This window comes from Dendropsophus ebraccatus, chromosome 14 (assembly GCF_027789765.1).
Source record: "Dendropsophus ebraccatus isolate aDenEbr1 chromosome 14, aDenEbr1.pat, whole genome shotgun sequence".
Taxonomy (NCBI): domain Eukaryota; kingdom Metazoa; phylum Chordata; class Amphibia; order Anura; family Hylidae; genus Dendropsophus; species Dendropsophus ebraccatus.
This window is the reverse complement of record NC_091467.1, coordinates 74756948-74781628: the sequence shown is the minus strand read 5'-3', so window position 1 is coordinate 74781628 and position 24681 is coordinate 74756948. Positions and strand designations below refer to the sequence as shown.

General features: G+C 50.0%; 1 protein-coding gene across 4 annotated transcripts in view; it reads right to left on the bottom strand.

Annotated features, from left to right (window-relative positions):
* ARHGAP40 (Rho GTPase activating protein 40) overlaps nt 1-24681 on the bottom strand; it is a 64549-nt gene that overhangs the window by 18693 nt on the left and 21175 nt on the right. Inside the window, exon 1 of one of the 4 annotated variants that reach the window (XM_069954009.1) lies at nt 23527-23662. The exons of 1 other annotated variant lie outside the window; for it this stretch is intronic. Coding sequence is in view for 1 of the 3 variants with exons in the window: in XM_069954006.1 (XP_069810107.1) it covers nt 9883-10016 (134 nt within the window). In the remaining 2 variants the exon portion in view is untranslated. Of the gene's footprint in view, nt 1-3752; nt 3827-9882; nt 10195-23526; nt 23663-24681 lie in introns of those variants that run through there. 2 more of the 4 variants (XM_069954006.1, XM_069954013.1) reach the window with 2 other exon arrangements.

The following is a 24681-nucleotide window of genomic DNA, read 5'->3' as shown; positions in this document are numbered from 1 at the left end:
GCAAGAGCGACACGGCTCGGCGCCCCCCGGGCAAGAGCGACACGGCTCGGCGCCCCCCGGGCAAGAGCGACACGGCTCGGCGCCCCCCGGGCAAGAGCGACACGGCTCGGCGCCCCCCGGGCAAGAGCGACACGGCTCGGCGCCCCCCGGGCAAGAGCGACACGGCTCGGCGCCCCCCGGGCAAGAGCGACACGGCTCGGCGCCCCCCGGGCAAGAGCGACACGGCTCGGCGCCCCCCGGGCAAGAGCGACACGGCTCGGCGCCCCCCGGGCAAGAGCGACACGGCTCGGCGCCCCCCGGGCAAGAGCGACACGGCTCGGCGCCCCCCGGGCAAGAGCGACACGGCTCGGCGCCCCCCGGGCAAGAGCGACACGGCTCGGCGCCCCCCGGGCAAGAGCGACACGGCTCGGCGCCCCCCGGGCAAGAGCGACACGGCTCGGCGCCCCCCGGGCAAGAGCGACACGGCTCGGCGCCCCCCGGGCAAGAGCGACACGGCTCGGCGCCCCCCGGGCAAGAGCGACACGGCTCGGCGCCCCCCGGGCAAGAGCGACACGGCTCGGCGCCCCCCGGGCAAGAGCGACACGGCTCGGCGCCCCCCGGGCAAGAGCGACACGGCTCGGCGCCCCCCGGGCAAGAGCGACACGGCTCGGCGCCCCCCGGGCAAGAGCGACACGGCTCGGCGCCCCCCGGGCAAGAGCGACACGGCTCGGCGCCCCCCGGGCAAGAGCGACACGGCTCGGCGCCCCCCGGGCAAGAGCGACACGGCTCGGCGCCCCCCGGGCAAGAGCGACACGGCTCGGCGCCCCCCGGGCAAGAGCGACACGGCTCGGCGCCCCCCGGGCAAGAGCGACACGGCTCGGCGCCCCCCGGGCAAGAGCGACACGGCTCGGCGCCCCCCGGGCAAGAGCGACACGGCTCGGCGCCCCCCGGGCAAGAGCGACACGGCTCGGCGCCCCCCGGGCAAGAGCGACACGGCTCGGCGCCCCCCGGGCAAGAGCGACACGGCTCGGCGCCCCCCGGGCAAGAGCGACACGGCTCGGCGCCCCCCGGGCAAGAGCGACACGGCTCGGCGCCCCCCGGGCAAGAGCGACACGGCTCGGCGCCCCCCGGGCAAGAGCGACACGGCTCGGCGCCCCCCGGGCAAGAGCGACACGGCTCGGCGCCCCCCGGGCAAGAGCGACACGGCTCGGCGCCCCCCGGGCAAGAGCGACACGGCTCGGCGCCCCCCGGGCAAGAGCGACACGGCTCGGCGCCCCCCGGGCAAGAGCGACACGGCTCGGCGCCCCCCGGGCAAGAGCGACACGGCTCGGCGCCCCCCGGGCAAGAGCGACACGGCTCGGCGCCCCCCGGGCAAGAGCGACACGGCTCGGCGCCCCCCGGGCAAGAGCGACACGGCTCGGCGCCCCCCGGGCAAGAGCGACACGGCTCGGCGCCCCCCGGGCAAGAGCGACACGGCTCGGCGCCCCCCGGGCAAGAACGACACGGCTCGGCGCCCCCCGGGCAAGAGCGACACGGCTCGGCGCCCCCCGGGCAAGAGCGACACGGCTCGGCGCCCCCCGGGCAAGAGCGACACGGCTCGGCGCCCCCCGGGCAAGAGCGACACGGCTCGGCGCCCCCCGGGCAAGAGCGACACGGCTCGGCGCCCCCCGGGCAAGAGCGACACGGCTCGGCGCCCCCCGGGCAAGAGCGACACGGCTCGGCGCCCCCCGGGCAAGAGCGACACGGCTCGGCGCCCCCCGGGCAAGAGCGACACGGCTCGGCGCCCCCCGGGCAAGAGCGACACGGCTCGGCGCCCCCCGGGCAAGAGCGACACGGCTCGGCGCCCCCCGGGCAAGAGCGACACGGCTCGGCGCCCCCCCGGGCAAGAGCGACACGGCTCGGCGCCCCCCGGGCAAGAGCGACACGGCTCGGCGCCCCCCGGGCAAGAGCGACACGGCTCGGCGCCCCCCGGGCAAGAGCGACACGGCTCGGCGCCCCCCGGGCAAGAGCGACACGGCTCGGCGCCCCCCGGGCAAGAGCGACACGGCTCGGCGCCCCCCGGGCAAGAGCGACACGGCTCGGCGCCCCCCGGGCAAGAGCGACACGGCTCGGCGCCCCCCGGGCAAGAGCGACACGGCTCGGCGCCCCCCGGGCAAGAGCGACACGGCTCGGCGCCCCCCGGGCAAGAGCGACACGGCTCGGCGCCCCCCGGGCAAGAGCGACACGGCTCGGCGCCCCCCGGGCAAGAGCGACACGGCTCGGCGCCCCCCGGGCAAGAGCGACACGGCTCGGCGCCCCCCGGGCAAGAGCGACACGGCTCGGCGCCCCCCGGGCAAGAGCGACACGGCTCGGCGCCCCCCGGGCAAGAGCGACACGGCTCGGCGCCCCCCGGGCAAGAGCGACACGGCTCGGCGCCCCCCGGGCAAGAGCGACACGGCTCGGCGCCCCCCGGGCAAGAGCGACACGGCTCGGCGCCCCCCGGGCAAGAGCGACACGGCTCGGCGCCCCCCGGGCAAGAGCGACACGGCTCGGCGCCCCCCGGGCAAGAGCGACACGGCTCGGCGCCCCCCGGGCAAGAGCGACACGGCTCGGCGCCCCCCGGGCAAGAGCGACACGGCTCGGCGCCCCCCGGGCAAGAGCGACACGGCTCGGCGCCCCCCGGGCAAGAGCGACACGGCTCGGCGCCCCCCGGGCAAGAGCGACACGGCTCGGCGCCCCCCGGGCAAGAGCGACACGGCTCGGCGCCCCCCGGGCAAGAGCGACACGGCTCGGCGCCCCCCGGGCAAGAGCGACACGGCTCGGCGGGCCCCGGCCTTCCCTGATCTGAGCCAGACGCTGGCAGACCTGAAATCCTCCATCACGGCAGTCGCTGCGGCAGTATCAGGTCTGGAGACCCGACATGTCGCCCTGGATTGTGCGGTGCATGAATGGACCCCCCGCGTAGATACTCAGGAGGCCGTCTTGCGAGACCTGCTTCTGCATGTCGACGATCTTGAAAACCGGGGGGGAAGCAACAACGTGAAGATAAGGGGTCTCCCGGAAGACATGGATCTACCTCCTACATCCTGCGCACACCGGCGGATTTGCCCGGTGCGCTTCAACTGCTGGATCACGGGGATCTGACACTGCCTGCCTGGACCCTACCGAATCTTCCGCTTCCCGCCTCTGGCTTGCAACAGGGAGGCCGCTCTCCGCGTTCAGAGACACGAAGATCTAGATCTCCGCGCCGGAGAGGCTCCCGCTCTCCTCGCCTGCGAGACCCCCGCTCTCCAGCCCGTCAGCCGGTGGACGTCCGCAGGGATCAAGCATTCGAGACCCGCTCCACCTGAATACCTCGGCCACACGTCAGGACTCTTCCGTGAGCCCTTGTGAGACTCCCTGACACCCCTAAGTGCCAGCCTACACTGAAGCCGGAGCGAAGCTCCCATCATGTGCCTTCCACCCTAGCCGTGTCGCCATCCGGGTGCTCCCTACCCCCCTTTTTCCTTGCCCTACCTCCCCCTCAGTGGCGTAGCTACAGGGGTCGCAGCGGTCGCCATGGCGACCGGGCCCCAAGCTAGGGGGGACCCGCCGACTCCTGCCCCCTCTCTCACCACTTTCAGTCACTGCAGTTCACTCCAATCGGCTGTAATATTGACAGCACCGGGTGAACTGCACTAAGCAGGCAGCATATTACAAAAGGCACAGGCAGTGCAGCGGGCACCCTCCCTCCCTCCCAGGCCCCCCGCTTTCTAAAGCAAATGCTGAGGGCCCTGACAGTCACTTCCACTCACTGTGTGCAGCAGCAGCGCTGACGGCCCGACCCTATTCCATGCTCCAGGAGGAGGAGGAGGGAGATGACAAGAAACACCATGTTCTATCTAACGTCATTAATGTTGGCAGATAGTACCGTTGTTTGTCTTTCCAACATTTTGAAAAATTATCAAACAACTCCTAGAACAAGAATCTGCAGCCGTTGCTCTGTGTAATAGGAACGGCATCAGCAGACCACTGCTATATGCACCTCTCTGCGGCACCCCACCCCGCCGACTGTGCTTAATAGCGTTGACAGCAATCTTGGGTGATTTTTCCAAAAATAACTAGAATCGGTTGAACAAAATATGCGAATTAACCTAATAAGTCATATTATCAGTTAATCTACAGTGTCGCAATCAGCATGTGGTATAATATTATATATAGATATAATGATCTGTTTATCTATACCTTGATAATTCAATACATATAAGTAGATATTAACGCAGACATACATATACATGCAAAAAGTAAACGTTCGCTGTAGCGAATATAGATTCGTTACTGCGTCATTTTAACATTATGGAAGTTTATGGGCGCACGATAGGGGTTTATTACGTGGTTTATTACGTCATTACGCTCGCAATATTATATTGGCTCCTGCGCACCAGCAATTATTGATTTTAAATGCTCGTCCAAGCGAATATTTATTCGCAGAATTTAACCTGCGTCATTACAGTTATTATGGGGGTCTATGGGCGCACGATAGGGGCGTGGTTCGTATGTTTATATAAGCACATGCGCACCAGCCATTTCTCCATTCAGCAATGAGTGAGCAGAAGAAGACGGCAGGGTGGAGCTGTCGATGGCCGAACAAGATTATGATATGAACAGAAGAGCATATGACAGACCAAATTCTCGGAAGGAAAGAATTTTGAGAAGAGTAACCATAAAGCTCTTTGAAAAGTTTGGGGTGATGAGGACCAAGGACCAACTGCAAAAAAAATGGTCCGATCTCAAATTAAAAGAACCAGACAAGCTACTGGAAATAAGAAGAGCGCTGCGCAAAAAGAAGCAGAAGAGGAAGGAGGGTAAGAACTCTTCAATGTTGGCATGTCTGTGGGATGGATGTGTCTATGGTGGCAGACTGTCATTTTGTGTGTTAAAGGCAGGTTAAAAAATTATATATATTTATTTTTAGAGTGTCTGTGTGTGTGTCTATGCCTGTCTCTCTCTTTCTCCTCTCTCTCTCTCTCTCTCTCTCTATATATCCTTTTTATAGATGTCTATTGATCAATTGTCACTGAAAGAAAGGCATTCATAATGAATTGTGAAAAGACGCACTATATATATAATATATATTTTTTTTTCCATCTGTGTATAAATATATACACATTTCTATATATATTAGTTTGTTTTTACAAAAATCCTATTGAATGTCTTGATTTCAGTGACAATGCATTTGGTGGGGGGGGGGGGGGGGAGGTTGGCTATATTTATTAAACATGGTGTCTTAGTTGCCCCTAGCAACCAGATTCTGCATTTAATATTGCAGGAATATAGTTGGTTGCTCGGGGTAACAGATTAACCATCTTTGACCGTAACCGTGCGTCTGTAAAGCACGCCTAGTTAATTGCTGCGCTACTTGTTTGCGAGCGTATAATTCTGATCGCAAATGATAGTAAATTGGACCGAAGTTTTGTTCGCTGCAGCGATGTTGAAGGCAGACGCCTGCACACTTTTCGTTAACGTTTAATCGCCTGAGCAAATATATTTACAATTAATTGTAAAGTTATTTTTTTTAAAGAGTATTTGTTTTTTTTAGCTGTGAAAGCCAAAAGTGCAACAAGGAAGCAGACTGTGCCAGAGACCCATGCACCATTAATTGGTATTTATTTTTTTCCCAACACTGCCCATGTCTAGGATACAAGGATAACAAATGGTAGTTTATTAAAATTATTATTATTCTTATAGAAATAGATGAAGAAAATGCAATGCAGGTCTCCAAGCCATCTGAAACTGAGGCCAACAGGTAATTTTAAATTTTTATTACATTACAAAAATACACCACATACATCTACATACATTTGCTGGGGGGAGGGGATTACACCACACAATCACAGCGTGATCTCCAGCCCGATGCGAGTATGTGTTTACACGTACCATCAAGCTGGATTCAACATAACTACAAGCAGATGACTATTAATATAAATATATATATATATATATATATATATATATATATATATATATATATATATATTGGTTATTACGGCAATTTGTGTATAGGTATTACAAAAAAAAAAAAAAATATATATATATATATATATATATATATATATATATATATATATATATATATATATATACATATACATACATATACACAAACACTGTGGTACCATGGTTTAAGAGTAACTTGGTTTAAGAGACTTGCTTTGGTTTAAGAGCTCCCTGCACTGGGTGGGAGCACGAGTGAAGGAGGGGCATGGTCTGCATAGCGGGGTCTACAGCACTGTACTGTGACCCAGGAATTCTCCCTCACCTTCCAAATTATAGCAGATCCACTTTAGGCTTGGGGCTTACATCAGGGGACAGGACTGTGGAGGTAATCTCTCCATAACTGTAACCCCTCTTTCCCCGGACAGAGAGTGCTGCATGTATCTGCCCACATCAGTCCTGCTCATTCCTTTATGCTCCCTCCTTCATGCATATATTTTAAGTTATATAGATATATTAGTATATATTTTGATAACTATATAGATATATATACCGATTTATACATAGCTAGATAGAAATAAAAAAATATATATATTTCAGGTGTGAACGTATCTTTAATTTTACAGATACCACAGCAGGGGCCGACGACATTCCAATTGATTTGGATGCGGAGGTCATAAACGATATTTGTAAGTTTGGAAGACTTTTGTTTATGATCAATGTCGTCATGTTTGTGAGCTTAAAATATACTAATTTTTGTTATTCTTTTATAGTCGTTACCCAAGTGGATGTGGCAGATTGAAGTGAGCAGGACCCTGTTGCAAGTACAAGTTCACAAACAGTAGGTAAGTGGAAAAATAGAAGGCCCCCTTCCGAAATTGTTAACATTTTTAACTGTCACGAAATCCAAAATGACATTTGCAAAAACATGCGGATTTCATGATAGTTTTCAGTTATTTATAGGAAACATATAGTAAACACCTTTTTAATTTTCCGCTCTAAAGTAAAAGTAGCTTTTAAAAAAAATCTACAAAAACATAAACATACATCACAAGTCCCCACACCGCCGTAGTGCCAACCTATTCCCCTCATCTCGCCCACATGTGCCCTGCCACTGTATAACCCGTGTGTACTGTGTTCCCTTTCCCCCCCCCAGTGTACCGTGATACCCTTACACCCTCATGGCTTATTTTATAGCTTTATGGCTATGACGTGACAAAAGGACATGATGGGGAGTTCTGCAAAATGGATGTTCACAGCTGTCAAAAGTACAAAAACTGCCATTTCATGGTGACAGGTCATGATGGTAGTTGTACCTATGCGCTGTGTCCATCCGGTTTGCAAAACTACAACCCTTCTTTCCCCTGCTTGACAGGTCATGGTAAGAGTTGTACTACTGCTGTCTGTGGGCATGTACGCTGCAGGGCATGCTGACATTTGTAGTTTTGCAACCTGCTGAATTACAACTACAATTTTTACCTTCCAGCAGGGACATGACTATAGCCTTTATATATGCAGAATGTACAATGATTTCATGATGATTTTTGAGACCATAATTTTGTATAAAATGGCTGATTTGTATTTATCTTCTCTTTTTTAGGCCAGTAAGATATTCATCTGCCAGATTCCAGTTGCTGCAACCAAATAAATCACCTATTACACCAAGGGTCAATGGAATCGCTTGCTATTCAGCGTAAACTGAAAAATCTCCAAGAAATACAAAGGCAGCTGAAAGAAGTGTTTGAGGCTCTACTAAAAGCTGGAAAGTTTAATTGAAACGGCAGAACTCGGTTGACAATGTTGTTGCTATAAAAAAAAATTTTTAGTAGCCGATGGTCATATCTTTCAGTTTTTTTTCCCCTTGCATCCATTGAAGGTGAATAGAGACGTAATAGCACACACAACATTGGAGGAAAGCCAAAAGATGTCCAGGCATGATGGGAGTTGTAGTGTTGCAACAGCCAGAGGGTCAAAGTTCCCTACCCCTGTCCTATACAACGCTGTCCATCTATACACTGACGCCGTCCATCTGCCTATGCACTGTGACGCCAGCCGTCTGCCTATGCACTGCGGCGCTGTCCGTCCTGTATATACCAGAAAGTAATAGTTGGGTTCCGCACCAATAATATTGATACCCCAGATGGCAGGTATCAGGGAGGAGTGCACCTCTTACCTCCCACCATCCCAGAAATAAGGATACGCAGCTTACACCATATACCGCCTATCAGAATCAGCCGAGAAACAGGACGGGTTACCCTGACATCAGCTCCGGCTCACATGGCAGGAAGAGAGCGGACACACCGTTTCTGAGCTTAACCCCTAACACACCAGCCATAACATACCTGCTCACACCTTAGTGACACTGCTGGCTTTATGTTACACTCTCATCAGACCAGGCAGACGGTTTTCTCAGTCACTACACCACAATCATTAGGGTAAGGGGTACATCCAGCCCACAGGTGTACATGGAGCAGGTTCTTGTGTATGGTGAGGACAAACCAAAGAAAGTTATTATAACCCAATGGGCCGTGTGATAGGTCCGTCCCACAGTTTAGATATTGAACAGGTATCTGAGCAAATGAGGGAACTTAAAGAGGTATTCTGCTCAAACATAACTTTTGATATGTTGTTGCCCATGGTGAGACTAACAATTCCTTCCATACTTATCTATTCAGTCTCCTTCCCCCAGTTCTGAACTGCTGCTTTCTGCTGAAGACACAAAAATCTGTGTGTGAGCTTTTCTCTGTCTCCCCCTCCCTTCTGAGACGGACGATGTAAACAAGTCCCTGGCTGGCTGTATCTGCAACATTGTAGCTTCTTTGTAATGCTGGGAGGTTTAATCACAGTGATTTCATCAGCAATTTGATCTCAGAACTCAAAACTAAAGTTGAGTGAAGTTGCTGAACCTGAACACTCTACATGATCCCCTGTGGCTGAAGAAGTAGGAAATTATGAGTACAGTCTAGGACTATATCCATGTTTTTTTTAGAACTCCCTAGGGCGACATCCAACTTCTCGAATGCAGAGTGTTGGGGTTCAGCAAGTTGACACAACACCCATTGGTGCATATATACACATACAGGGTAATAAGAGGATAGGTCTTAAAGGGGTACTCCAATGAAAATATTTTCTTTCAAATTAACTGGTTTTGGAAAGATATATAGATTTGTAAATGACTTCCATTTAAAAGGTCTCCAGTCTTCCAGTACTTATCAGCTGCTGTATGTCCTGTAGGAAGCAGTGCATTTGCTCCACTGTGACACAGTGCTCTCTGCTGCCACCTCTGTCCATGTCAGGAACTGTCCAGAGCAGGAGAGGTTTTCTATGGGGATTTGCTGCTGCTCTGGACAGTTCCTGACATGGACAGAGGTGGCAGCAGAGAGCACTGTGTCAGACTGGGGAGAATACACCACCTCCTGCAGGACATGCAGCAGCTGATAGGTACTGGAAGACTGGAGATTTTTAAATAGAAGTAATTTTCAAATCTATATAACTTTCTGAGACCAGTCGATTTGAAAGAATTTGAAAGGAGTTATCCCATAAGGAGAATACCTATTTACATCTAGCTGAGGGTGTACTGTCACCTGAGGGTGTACTGTCAGCTGGATACTAATTAATTAATAAATTATTTTATATATATATATATATATATATATATATATATCAAAACACAAATAATATAATTTACACAAAATATATATACACATACACATATATATATATATACACACACACACACACACACACGTTTGTTGTTCCGCACTAACAGCCAATCCGGATGGCAGCACAATAGCCGTACAGTGTCGCACTTCTATTTAATGTTATTTGTCTCAGAACCCCCCCAATAAGTGCAGACTGCCCAACCATTAAAGCCCCCCTTACTGCTACATCCTTACGGCTTCCATAGTGCAGCATATGTAGGACACCCTGGATCTCGATGGATTCCGTTACCTGGTCGACAGAGGAAACAAGTGTCTGGAAAGCAGAATCTGGGGCCGGGGTATCCGGGTGATGGGGAAGAGCGAGGCATATTCTGCCTGCCTGAGAAAGTCCACACTGGGAGCCGGCGACATCCTGGGATCCATTCACACGGTCTGCAGGTTGTGGAGGAGGCAGCGGGCACAGGGTCCATCCCAGGGAGGGGCGCACATCATAGAACAGCGAGGGGGGCTCATCCCATCTTACTGCTCCGGCAGAATCCTGTATGAATCTCCATGAAGAGCGCTGATAGAACGTGTTCTCCAGCCAACGTCTCTCCTCGGCTCCTGCTCTATACTGAACTGGCTCTACTGGTTTAGCAGCCTATCCATTTCGGGCAACCCTTTTTTTTGCTATGCCTACTATGCCAGAGGGCGGAGGGTTTGTTCTAAATCCACGTGGAAAAGGCATATGCAGGGTGCGGTAGATCTCAGGGTGCAAGCACAGGCACAGGTAGGTGGCCACCCATGGGGCGACTCTAGGTGGGTGACCGGGTGCACGCCTGGACTTCCCTACTCACCATAACATTAATTAGGAGGGACTAGTCAAAGGTCAAATCACAGGCGGAAGTGTGGAGAATGATGGAATGTATAGCGTTTTCTTATGGGACGCGGTCTCCTCCATCCTTGACCAAGCTGGACCAAAGCAATGGCCTGAAAGTCTAGAAGACGACAACCACCTCTGGAACCACTTCTATACAGACTTCTAAATAACCTCAATGCTAAATCCTCCATATGCAAAGATAACGTATACGTCCTACATAGATGGGAGGCTAGCTATCTTGTGGTGGGTCAAACACTGTTTCCAGCTATAGAGACTCTAGGTGGACGACCTTCAGTTGGTCCATTCCCCATGCTGGGTGCACGCCTATACTACACCGCCAGCACCTCGAGTCCTGTCTGGGTGCTGCCCGATTCTCTAAGGTGCTCCATTCCCCATGCTGGGTGCACGCCTATACTACACTGCCAGCACCTCGAGTCCTGTCTGGGTGCTGACCGATTCTCTAAGGTGCTCCATTCCCCATGCTGGGCGCACGCCTATACTACACTGCCAGCACCTCAAGTCCTGTCTGGGTGCTGACCGATTCTCTAAGGTGCTCCATTCTCCATGCTGGGCGCCCGCCTATACTACACCGCCAGCACCTCGAGTCCTGTCTGGGTGCTGACCGATTCTCTAAGGTGCTCCATTCCCCATGCTGGGCGCACGCCTATACTACACCGCCAGCACCTCGAGTCCTGTCTGGGTGCTGACCGATTCTCTAAGGTGCTCCATTCTCCATGCTGGGCGCCCGCCTATACTACACCGCCAGCACCTCGAGTCCTGTCTGGGTGCTGACCGATTCTCTAAGGTGCTCCATTCTCCATGCTGGGTGCACGCCTATACTACACTGCCAGCACCTCGAGTCCTGTCTGGGTGCTGACCGATTCTCTAAGGTGCTCCATTCTCCATGCTGGGCGCCCGCCTATACTACACCGCCAGCACCTCGAGTCCTGTCTGGGTGCTGACCGATTCTCTAAGGTGCTCCATTCTCCATGCTGGGTGCACGCCTATACTACACTGCCAGCACCTCGAGTCCTGTCTGGGTGCTGACCGATTCTCTAAGGTGCTCCATTCCCCATGCTGGGCGCCCGCCTATACTACACCGCCAGCACCTCGAGTCCTGTCTGGGTGCTGAGTGATTCTCTAAGGTGCTCCATTCCCCATGCTGGGCGCCCGCCTATACTACACCGCCAGCACCTCGAGTCCTGTCTGGGTGCTGACCGATTCTCTAAGGTGCTCCATTCCCCATGCTGGGCGCCCGCCTAAGCTAAACTTCCTTACTTAGAAATGCAGCAACATTAACTAGGAGAAACTGGTCAAAGGCCAAATCATAGATGGATGGAATGGACTTATTGAGTTGTTTAAGGGACAACTTCTCCTTCATCCATGATCAAGCTGGACCATCAACCTATCACAATAGCAGCCCAACGTCCAGAAGAAGACAACCTCCATTTGGAACCAAATAACTTCAATGCTAAATCCTGCAATGATTTCTTCTACATAGATGGTGGGTAGGCTCGCTATCTTCTGGTGGCTCCAAGTCAAACAGTTTCCACTACAGCTGGTGGTGAGCGGAGATGCCGAACTGTTCTCCAAACCAGAACGCTCGGCATTAGACTCCCAGTGGCTGCAGAAACTGGATGGCGCAGGAAACGCAGAGCGCTCAGGATCAGAGAACACTGCTGAACCCGAACAGCTCGGCATCTCCACCCAACACCTGCTGTAGCGGAAACTGTTTGACTAGAAGATAGCGAGCCTAGCATGGCTGCAGAACATACACGTCACTGGGCCACCTAACCCCCCATCCTACAGGAAGAGAATCCATGAGCGTCCATAGGATACACTATATATCAGTCCGTCATACAGTTACTTAGGGAGGGGATTTCCCGGCCCATGACAGCCGCGTATTGTTTAACCAACAGTATTAAGCTACTGAACGTCCGTTCTAATCCCAGCGTCTCCAGGGACTATTGCATCGATGAATTCCTGACAAGCTCTCAGGCTTCAAACAAAAGCAATAGTATACAGATTCCTCAGCAATTGTCAGAGACAAAGCTGCAATTACTGTCTACAGGCCAAGAGAGCCGCCATCACACAACATAGCAGCAGCATGAAGGAGCAGAGAAATGTGGATAAGGTCAGGCCCGCAGGCAGTACATGGTAATAGTAACCCCATCCCATCACACAGCCACCACCACTCACACAACACACAACTGGCTTAGTGAATTAAAAAAAAAAAAAATATATATATATATTATATAATATTATATACACACACACACTAATGCAGAGTAGACTGGGAAGACGGTTGGCCTGTAGGGTTACACTCAGTTGGGTGGATACTTGTAGCAGTTCACCAAAAGAAAAAATTCTTTCAAATTAATTGGTGCCAGAAATATGTAATTTACTTCAAGTAAAAAATCTTAAGTCTTCCAGTACTTATCAGCCTCTGTATGTCCTGCAGGAAGTGGTGTATTCTCTCCAGTGTGACACAGTGCTCTCTGCTGCCACCTCTGTCCATGTCAGGAACTGTCCAGAACAGCAGCAAATCCCCATAGAAAACCTCTCCTGCTCTGGACAGTTCCTGACATGGACAGAGGTGGCAGCAGAGAGCACTGTGTCACACTGGAGAGAAGCGGTGTGTTCAGCATAGACCAATCAGGAAGTGAGAATCACAGAGCTGTGCAAGAGGACAGTGACAGAAACTTTTCTATACAGCAGTGTGTATAGCCGAGTGTGAGTGCAGGCACATTATAGCAGCAGTGTGTATAGCTGAGTGTGAGTGCAGGCACATTATAGCAGCAGTGTGTATAGCTGAGTGTGAGTGCAGGCACATTATAGCAGCAGTGTGTATAGCTGAGTGTGAGTGCAGGCACATTATAGCAGCAGTGTGTATAGCCGAGTGTGAGTGCAGGCACATTATAGCAGCAGTGTGTATAGCTGAGTGTGAGTGCAGGCACATTATAGCAGCAGTGTGTATAGCTGAGTGTGAGTGCAGGCACATTATAGCAGCAGTTACATTATAGCAGGAATGAAGAGTATGGAAAACACAAGGGCTGACAGAGACTGCATGAAGGAATGAGCAGGACAGATGTGGGCACATACATGCAGCACTCTCTGTCTTGTGAGAGAGGGGTTACAGCTATGGAGAGATTACCTCCACAGTCCTGTCCCCTGATGTAAGCCCCAGCCTCAAGTGGATCTGCTATGATTTGGAAGGTGAGGGAGACTTCCTGGGTCAGAGTACAGGGCTGTAGACCCCGCTATGCAGACCATGCCCCTCCCCCACTCCCCCTCCCACCCAGTACAGGGAGCTCTTACACCAAAGCAATGCTCTTACACCAAGTTACTCTTATACCAAGGTGGCACTGTATTTTATAAATTGTTTAATTTTCTGACACAAGTTGATCCGAAAGAAAAAAAAATTGCTTTCTTGTAGTTCTGCAACAGCTGGAGATCCAATGTACCGCATCCCTGCCCCATCCGGCTCTCCCATGGTCGGCGTGAGGTACTGTGGATCTGTATGAGCCGCCGTCCTCTCACTCTATAACTGGAGCTTCTACAGGTAGTAATTTGTAGCCATCAGCATGTGGACGTCATAGCTGAGCTTCCAATGTTACAACAACGTCCCCGAGAATAGCCTGGCACCACATAGCCGGCTCATGTCTCATCAAGATACCTAAATATTTGTGTGAGAAGCAACGTAACCGCCTGGCCGAGCATTCCCGAGCCTCACCGGGCGGAGGACCACATTCATTCACTGTGTCGTAACGTACATCATGGCGACCCACATAGCAGCTACGCTACAGCGCACATACCCGGCCAGGACTATATATAGCCAGGGCTGGGCCCATCATTACCGCCACACTGAACCCGCCGCAGAGATCCTTATGTAATCGATAGACGCTATGGAATCTCAGGGCGCGGCTCCACAGACAGGAAAGTAGTGGCATAACCTACTGGGAAGAGGAACCAGCTCGTCCAAATATTACACAGGAATCCCATTGATGCCCAAGAGAAGTGCATAGTGCTTAAAGGGGAACTCCAGCACAGAAAAAAATATTTTAAAATCAGCCTGTGTCAGAAAGTTAAATAGATTTGTAAATGTATCAGCTGCTGTATGTCCTGCAGTATGTTCTGTCCATGTCAGGAACTGTCCAGAGCAATAGCAAATCTCCATAGAAAACCTCTCCTGCACTGGACACTTCCTGACATGGACAGAGGTGGCAGCAGAGAGCACTGTGTCAGAGAATACACCACTTCCTGCAGGACATACAGCAGCTGATAAGTACTGGAGGACTGTAGATTTTTAAATAAAAGTAAATTAAAAATCTATATAACTTTCTGAGACCGGTTGATTTGAAAAAAATATGAAAGGAGTTATCCCATAAGGAGAATAGCTATTTACATCTGGGCTATTATAGCATATGGCTGTCAGAGGGTGTACCGCCACTCAGGACCTCTCTAGGAGAAATTGGGAACTGGATACAGACTATATACATATCTGTCACACCTACAAATTACAAATCTATAGAACTTTCTCACACCAGTTGATTTACATTTTTTTTTTTTGGCAGAGTACCCCTTTAAAAGGGATAGCCTGGCAATAAAAAAATGCAATGTGACAGTGACCTACAATGTGAGTCTATGGAACCATTTCTCCTGCGCGCACAAAGGACGAGGAGAGAAGCGCTCTGCTGGGCACATGATTCTACCGGACAGCCAGGACCCGAGCACCCGGATCCCAAACAAACAAAAACTTTTAAAAGTGATAAGTTAACGTTACGTGTGTGCAGGTGTGTGTCCCTATTACAGATGAGTGAAGGTTGGTGGCATGTGGCGGCAATGCAGCATGTGAGCACAGCGACCCAGAGGGGGCAGATGGTGGAAGAACCACGCGGGCACTAAGCTTGACTACTGACTGGTACAGGACCTCAGTTACTTGTGTGTAGCATTCAGAGGTAGAAGAGGACAGGATTCAGTCCTGGTGGACCACAGCCCCTTACTCACAGTGCTATAACCAGACAGGGCTAAGGTGTCCGGATATAGGAGAAAGATAATAGTCCCGCACATGGGCCCTGGCCGCCTGGCCAGGCCCAGGAAGGATTCTTCATCAGGCTCTCTGAAGTAGTATTGCTTCTCATACACAGACTACACTACTGCTCTTCCGAAACTCCAACTAACTCAGTCCCAACCCATATTTTATATATATATATATATATATATATATATATATATATATATATATATATATATATATATATATATATATATATCCCAGGACTTCAAGGGGCAATCTGATCGTGCAGGAGACATAATACCCCTGTGATAGGGCTGGAGCTCCTGAGGTCGCCGTCTCAGACTGGCTAAGCAGAAATCAGGAGACAGTGGCAGGAAGCACACAGAATTATTAGAGCAATTAACCCTAACATACCTGTGACCTTTAGCCATGCAAAGAATACAGTGACACCTGGTGGTGGGAGCTGCAAACTACAGGCTTTAGTTTTAGAGTCTATAACACACAGCACCCATCTATACACACCCACAGCACTCGTCTATATACACAAACATATATAAATATATACACACACACACAAATATATACACACACACACACATATAAATATATACACACACATATACACACACACATATACAGTACCCACCTACCCCTGCTGTAGGACGCTGCAGCAATAGGTTGTCTATTCTTATTCATGGTCAGTGAGGGGATGGACCCTCAGTCATACAAGCTCACACAGGCCTAGAAGAATGTAAATACCCTGTTAGTTGCTGCAGGATCTATAACTTCTACAATGGTGACATCACGCTGAACTGTTTGTACTCCAGCTCCAAAACGACCAGATGACAGAGACCCCCCCGATAGTCCTTAATTTGTATAAGGGATGGGGAACCTCAGGTGGGGTATGCTCCTTCCGACTTGTGCATGGAGCCTGATGGCAACCGGAAGAGATGGAGCGGCAAGAACAGAGACATTCCTTTAAATCATGATTGTTTGCAAGAGACACACTTGTTCTTAGGGACGACATAAAATATAAATACAAGGCTCAGGAGCGTGGCCGTTCTTACGGAGAGGCTCAGACCTGGTTACACAATAAGATGGCGGTTCCTCCAGCTTGGTTACACAGTAAGGGCGGGTTCACACTACGGAATTCTCGCGGACAGTGTCCGCGGAATTCCATCAGCTGTCCCCCCGCACGGGCACGCGCTTTTCCGCCGGCTCCATAGACACCATTCTATGGGCTGGCGTATTCCGCGATCCGCTGAAAGAAGTGACATGACACTTCTTTCAGCGTATAGCGGAATACGCCGGCCCATAGAATGGTGTCTATGGGGCCGGCGGAAAGGCGCCCAGATGTGCGGGCGGACAGCTGACAGAATTCTGCGGACATTGTCCGCGCGAATTCCGTAGTGTGAACCTGCCCTAAGATGGTGGTTCCTCCGGCTCGGTGGTTCTTCCGGCTCGGTTACACAGTAAGATGGTGGTTCCTCCGGCTCTGGCTTGGTTACACAGTAAGATGGTGGTTCCTCAGGCTCTGGCTCGGTTACACAGTAAGATGGTGGTTCCTCCGGCTCGGTTACACAGTAAGATGGTGGTTCCTCCGGCTCGGTTACACAGTAAGATGGTGGTTCCTCCGGCTCGGTTACACAGTAAGATGGTGGCTCCTCCGGCTCTGGCTTGGTTACACAGTAAGATGGTGGTTCCTCCGGCTCTGGCTTGGTTACACAGTAAGATGGTGGTTCCTCCGGCTCTGGCTTGGTTACACAGTAAGATGGTGGTTCCTCCGGCTCGGTTACACAGTAAGATGGTGGTTCCTCCGGCTCGGTTACACAGTAAGATGGTGGTTCCTCCGGCTCTGGCTTGGTTACACAGTAAGATGGTGGCTCCTCCGGCTCTGGCTTGGTTACACAGTAAGATGGTGGTTCCTCCGGCTCTGGCTTGGTTACACAGTAAGATGGTGGTTCCTCCGGCTCTGGCTTGGTTACACAGTAAGATGGTGGTTCCTCCGGCTCGGTTACACAGTAAGATGGTGGTTCCTCCGGCTCGGTTACACAGTAAGATGGTGGTTCCTCCGGCTCTGGCTTGGTTACACAGTAAGATGGTGGTTCCTCCGGCTCTGGCTTGGTTACACAGTAAGATGGTGGTTCCTCAGGCTTGGTTACACAGTAAGATGGTGGTTCCTCCGGCTCTGGCTTGGTTACACAGTAAGATGGCGGTTCCTCCGGCTCTGGCTTGGTTACACAGTAAGATGGTGGTTCCTCCGGCTTGGTTACACAGTAAGATGGTGGTTCCTCCGGCTCGGTTACACAGTAAGATGGTGGTTCCTCCGGCTCGGTTACACAGTAAGATGGTGGTTCCTCCGGCTTGGTTACACAGTAAGATGGTGGTTCCTCCGACTCTGGCTTGGTTACACAGTAAGATGGTGGTTCCTCCGGCTCGGTTACACAGTAAGATGGTGGTTCCTCCGGCTCGGTTACACAGTAAGATGGTGGTTCCTCCGGCTCTGGCTTGGTTACACAGTAAGATGGTGGTTCCTCAGGCTTGGTTACACAGTAAGATGGTGGTTCCTCCGGCTCTGGCTTGGTTACACAGTAAGATGGTGGTTCCTCCGGCTCTGGCTTGGTTACACAGTAAGATGGCGGTTCCTCCGGCTCTGGCTTGGTTACACAGTAAGATGGCGGTTCCTCCGGCTCTGGCTTGGTTACACAGTAAGATGGTGGTTCCTCCGGCTCTGGCTTGGTTACACAGTAAGATGGTGGTTCCTCCGGCTCTGGCTTGGTTACACAGTAAGATGGTGGTTCCTCCGGCTCGGTTACACAGTAAGATGGTGGTTCCTCCGGCTCTGGCTTAGTTACACAATATGGGTACATGCACACTACAGAATGGCGACAGAAAACCTTTGCGGATTCCACAGCTGGCACCCGCTCACGGACATTCTATTCACAGGTGGGTTCCGAACTGACATGTCAATTCTTTCGGTGGACAACGGAATCAGCACGGTTCCTGGGGATGAGCTCATCTTTGTCACCAATGAGATAATTACAGATGAGCAAATCTCAAGCACACTCGTACGCCGAGAGATTCTTACAGGAACTAATCACGGAACTAATCCTGATTTCTTTATATTTGGCGATACCCTATTCATGTGCAGCTAGAGCACCTCCTGTTACACTGGGAAGCTGTATCTTCTACCTCTGAAGGCTATATAAGTATATTGAGGTATCATGCAAGTCAGTGGTCAAGCTAAATGCAAAGGCAGAGTCTCTACTGCCAACCCGCTAGGTTTCCAAGGGGTACCCCCGTCGGCTAGCTCTCCCACTAGCTGGGCCTGTAATTCCTGATCATGTGATACTTGGTGCCCACAGGATAGCACAGACCCCTAATAAGGAAGGCTAATAGGAATATATAGGAATGCAATGCTCAGCTAGAAGTCATATGAGTTACACTTAGGTGCTTCGCATGACTATGATCAGAATGAGTCATGCACCAGTCTTCCATTATCAGCAGTTGTCTCCTTTTTAAAGGGCTGTTCCAGATTTTTTTTTAAAATTGAAATCAAGTGACGCCAGAAAGTTACACACATTTGTAATTTACTTCTATTGAAAAATATCCAGTCTTCCAGTACTTATCAGCTACTGTATGTCCTGCAGAAAGTGGTGTATTCTCTCCAGTCTGACACAGTGCTCTCTGCTGCCACCTCTGTCCATGTCAGGAACTGTCCAGAGCAGCAGCAAATCCCCATAGAAAACCTCTCCTGCTCTGGACAGTTCCTGACATGGACAGAGGTGGCAGCAGAGAGCACTGTGTCAGACTGGAGAGAATACACCACTTTCTGCAGGACATACAGTAGCTGATAAGTGCTGGAAGACTGGAGAATTTTACATAGAAGTTACAAATCTGTATAACTTTCTGACACCAGGTGATTTAAAAGCAGTTTTCTCTGGAGTTCCCCTTTAAGTTTCCTTACCCTACACTTGGAGCTGTGATGACACTAAGGCATGGTCGCGTGCGTGGAGCCTGCACGGTGAGGTTTTTTACATGGCTCGTTGCCCAATTCATACATACCAGTCCTTAGGCAGAATTAGGAAGTCACTCACCACAATAAATAAGACAGATGGAGACTTGTCTGGAGTTTTATGGCTCCCAGTGAGAAAACAAACGCACATTCTTGCAAAAAAAAAAATTAAAAAACATTTCTAAGATCCATGTTATCGGCTATCGGCATCATGTTATAGAGGAGGAGCTGAGCAGAGTGATATATATAACTTTATGGGAAAAAAATTCTGTATAACTTGTTATTTATTGATTGAAATCTGATGTCTTCAGGCTAAAGAGTCCAGTCCATAGAGTGACTCCGCCTACTGGACTCCTTATCACAGAATGATCAGGGAGTTCAATCAACAAATTACGGGTTATACGGCTAAAGGCTAAAGCGCTCAATACAGTGACATCCTGGGTGCATTGCTCCCTGGGATATATGAACATGTAAAAGAGCCCATGGAGCCTAGCCAGAATCCTGCTCTACACTGATGAGGGACAACACCCCGAAACGGCTGTCTGTGGATGGATACCCGGCCTTGGTGATAGCAAAAGTTTAGTGTCTCCCTAGCTGAGGCTGTAAAGTAATAAAAGCATCGAGGATGTGCTGGGCCGTGGCATGCATGCCTCCTCACTCCCCCACCCTTACTTGCCCTGCATGATGGATATACAAGGGTTAGTGCTGGAAGCCAAACCGGGAAAGGGGGGGGGGGGGCATTCTAGAGCTTAGAAGGAAAACATGATTTTATAACTTTACAGAACAGCCATCAGCTAAGAGACAGGTATAAAAAATAAAAAAAAACACCAGATTAATTAAAAAAAATTGAATTCCCCATTGAGGTCAGTGGGGAAAATCCACCACAAATCCCCAGTCAGATGGGTAAGGGGGCCTTAGTTTAGGTCTCTAACCCTGCATGCTGTATACACGTCGTCAGGTAATAGCCGCCCGTATCCTCCGCCACCCATATCCCCCGCCACCCATATCCCCCGCCACCCATATCCCCCGCCACCCATATCCCCCGCAGAGAATGAGGAACTCGTCTTACACGGCCAATGTTACTCCTATATCGGTGGATTTCCTCATTCTGATGCCAAAAACATCAAATCAAAACAGATTCGAGGACGGAACCTCGAGTGGAAGCGTCTGGGTCTCGGATGACTTCCTCACCGGCGGCTCTCACATCAGCAGAATTTAAAGGGGCACGCTGGCAAAAATCTTTTTCTTACAAATGACCTGGTGTCAGAAAGTTATAAAGATTTGTCATTTACTTCTATATTAATTGTTGATTCATCCAAAAATTCTCTCTCTGCCAGAATAGGTTAAAGGGGTACTTCATTAAAAAAAAAAAAAATTCTTTCAAATCAACTGATGCCAGAAAAGGCCAGAGATTTGTAATTTAGTTACAGTAAAAAGTCTTACAGTACTTATCAGCTGCTGTATGTTCTGCAGGAAGTGGTGTATTCTCTCTAGTCTGACACAGTGCTCTCTGCTGCCACCTGTGTCCATGTCAGGAACTGTCCAGAGCAGGAGAGGTTTTCTATGGGGATTTGCTGCTGCTCTGGACAGTTCCTGACATGGACAGAGGTGGCAGCAGAGAGCACTGTGTCAGACTGGAGAGAATACACCACTTCCTGCAGCACATACAGAAGCTGATAAGTACTGGAAGACTGGAGATTTTTTAATAGAAGTAAATTACAAATCTATATAACTTACTGAAACCAGTTTATTTAAAAGAAAATATTTTTCACCGGAGTACCCCTTTAACGTTTTGTCTTTAAAAGGGGAATTCTCATCTCCATATTAGTGCTGAGCGGCATTGCTGATTTGTTTGGGTTTGGCAACTTTGTTTGAAACGAAATGCTCGGCATTTTACTCCCAGCGTCTAGAAAAGTTTGAGGCATCCATGTGTCCATGTTTCCCCAGGGCGGCATCTAACCTCTCCAGCCATCGGTAATCAAATGCCGAATGTTCTGAGAATATTGCCGAACCTTAAGAGTTCAACAAGTCTGCCCTATAGGAGATTCTGCAAAAACCTCTATATGAAACCATTCAATAAAAAATACAGGTTCTACTGTCTATTAGGTGACAATATTAGTGGTAGTGCTGTGACATCATGGCAGCAGTGACATCACAACTAGCTTCTGGGGGGGGGGGGGGCGACATATCATACTATCATACATATCATCCGTACACTGTCCTTGCCTCATGTGTCCACAACACACAGGTTTATATACTAGAACAGGGATGGGGTCAGGCGTGGAGCCATCGTAGTCTCTGATCAATCAACTTGGGGACAACACAACATATGCAGAAGTGTTTCTATTTGTAGCATTTCAGCTCACAAGAACCTAAAGGACACACTAAACCGCGTTAAAAGGGTATTCCGCTCATCCATAACTTTTGATGTGCTGCTAGACATGGTGAGATTACCTATTCAGTCTCCTTCCCCCAGTTTTCAGTTGCTGCTTTCTTCACCTGTGTGTTAGCTTTTCTCTCGGTTTCTTCCTCCTCACATCTGATGACAGCTGATGTAAACAAGTCCCTGGCAGGCTGTATCTGTGACACTGTAGCTTTTTTGTAATGCTGGGAGGGTATTCTGAGGTCACATTGTTGATGAACTATGATTATCTGTCCTGTCATTACAAAGAAGCTACAATGTTGCAGATACAGTCTGCCAGGGACTTGTTTACCGTCTCAGAAGGGAGGGGGGAGGAGAGGGAGACCGAGAAAAAAGCTCACACAGATTTTTGTGTCTTCAGCAGAAAGCAGCAGCTGAGAACTGGGGGAAGGAGACTGAATAGATAATAACAAGTATGGAAGGAATTGTAGCCTGGATCTTGAGGACTGGGGCCACTATTACTTTTAATTATATTATCAGTGATCCCCGTTCATCTGTCAGGAGAGCCGCTGTATCGCTGTACCCCGGTGAGCATGTCGGCAGCCTCGTGCTGTATACTGTGTAGTGGTGGCTCAGAGTACTGCAGCTCCCGCTCGATACAATGTGACCTGACTGCAGTACCGTGCGCCACCACTACACAGTATACAGCGCAAGTGTCGCTGTGTATGGGTGCTAGATTTCTTTGATGAATTTTCTGGCTTTTTTTTTTTTCAATTTAGATTTTTATTTTTTTTTGTTTTTCCCATTATAATTAGTTTTGAGCGAACATCAGGAAAGCGTCCGTATTCGGCTACGTGGCCAAACCCAAACACTCGGCATTCATCAGGTTTGGCCATGCAGACGAATACAGACGCTTTCCTGATGTTCGCACAAAACTAATTATAATGGGAAAAACAAAAAAATAAAAATCTAAATTGAAAAAAAAAAAAAGCCAGAAAATTCATCAAAGAAAAACAAAAACACCAACATGCCTAGTTAAATGGGGTTTTTAGGCCGTTCTCACACCGCCTTAAAATCCTGGAAAAATGCCAAAAAAAAACCACAAAAACATTCTGTGTGTTCTGCCTTCCAGGTCTCCTTATAGGCTTACACCTGGCCACTGCGTTTTGGCTCCAAAAAAAAAAAAAAAAAAAAAAAACACCAATTATTGTAGTATTTTTTTTTTTCCGCACACAGGCCTGTGCGATCTAGTTCTCACTTGGGGAACAAATCAGGGCGACACGGACATTCTGTTTAACGGACGACCGCTGTGTTCTATATAACGAGACGGCCGCATTCCCCCCTATATGTTCCCAAAGTGGGCAAAAAACAACAACTTTTCCTAAAAATCAACAATGGCATCCAACCCCAAATATAAAGCAGCCCGCGGCTATGTTCACACACCGTACTTTTTACGAAAGGAACGGCCGTTGTTTATACATAGTGGGAGCATAGCCTAAGGGCAGCCCTAGAGATCAGCAATCACAGCTCGTCCTTCTGGATGGCAGCAAATCCCCCAGAAGCAAAGGCTGGAGGGTAAGAACCGCATACACCACCTGCATTATTAACCTCCAAAAATGGAGCTCCCCTTTAAGTAACAAGATATATACTAGAGATGTATAAAATCAATCAGATACTTACAGATGGAGAAATACATAAATCTCTGACAAGGCGGCGGTGTGTCCCGGTACCTGCTGATAGGAGCCACCAGGTAGTCCCCCAGCCTGTGCGCCCTGCAGCCCCTGGATCTGCTGCCTCTTCCTGATTACAGCAGCTGCCACAGGCAGGGGGGGGGGAGGAGTGGCTGAGGAGGTTCCCTTTAAGGCTTCTCAGCTGCAGCTGCTCCCATGGACAGTACACATGGCCTTGGACAATCCGCTCTTCCCATGAATAATGACTCTGTTCGTGTTTCCGCCTGTTTCCTCAGAGCCATGTGTGTGTAGTGACACGCCTGGTATGTGGGGCTGATGGCCGTGTAAGTGCAGCCGCCATAATATACATACAACTCAATGCTGGGTGCTGGGACTGATGTAGCAGAGCTGACTAGGCTCTGTTCACACTGCGGTTTTTGTGCCTCCGTTACACATACCCGTCAGGAGAACGGAATGCTGGCATATACTGCGGCGGAGAACAACGGACGACAGCATGGAGTCATCTGGTGCCGAATAACATAGCGCTGTATACAGCCCCAACTGAGTGACCGGGTCCAGCCATTGAAATGAATGGCATCTGCTGTCCCAGTACACATCGAAATTGGGTTCTCAATGGGTTACGGACAGATAATTGTAAACGGACGCTTAGGGGTCAGTCACACGTTCTGTGTACGGTCCTTAAACAGTGCGCTATGGAATGGAGTCTGGACTTCCTGGCATAATCATTCATTATGATGCCGGGAGCTCTAAAAAAGTTAAAATCTTCACGTTCCTGTACTAACACAGCGTGCACAGACCGTAATTACAGAAGGTGTGAATGACCCCTAATGCTACATTCACAACGGCCGTTATTTGCAGTGAAATGGCAGCTATCCAAATTTCAACAGTGTGTGATCATAGCCTTTCTGTGTTTTCAATCCACTCCTGGTTTTGGCTGAAAAATACTGAGCAAAAATGATGTGTGTGAACTGCATTTTTTTTTCTTTTTTTCCACACATTACCTCTCTGCCGCCACCAATGGCTGTATCAGTAACTGCAGGGCTGCTCAAGCCCTGGTCCCAGCACAGTTACATATGTAGCAGCACTAAGAATACTGAGCCTCCCCTAATGTCTAGTCTAATGCATGTTAGCATCACAAGAACCA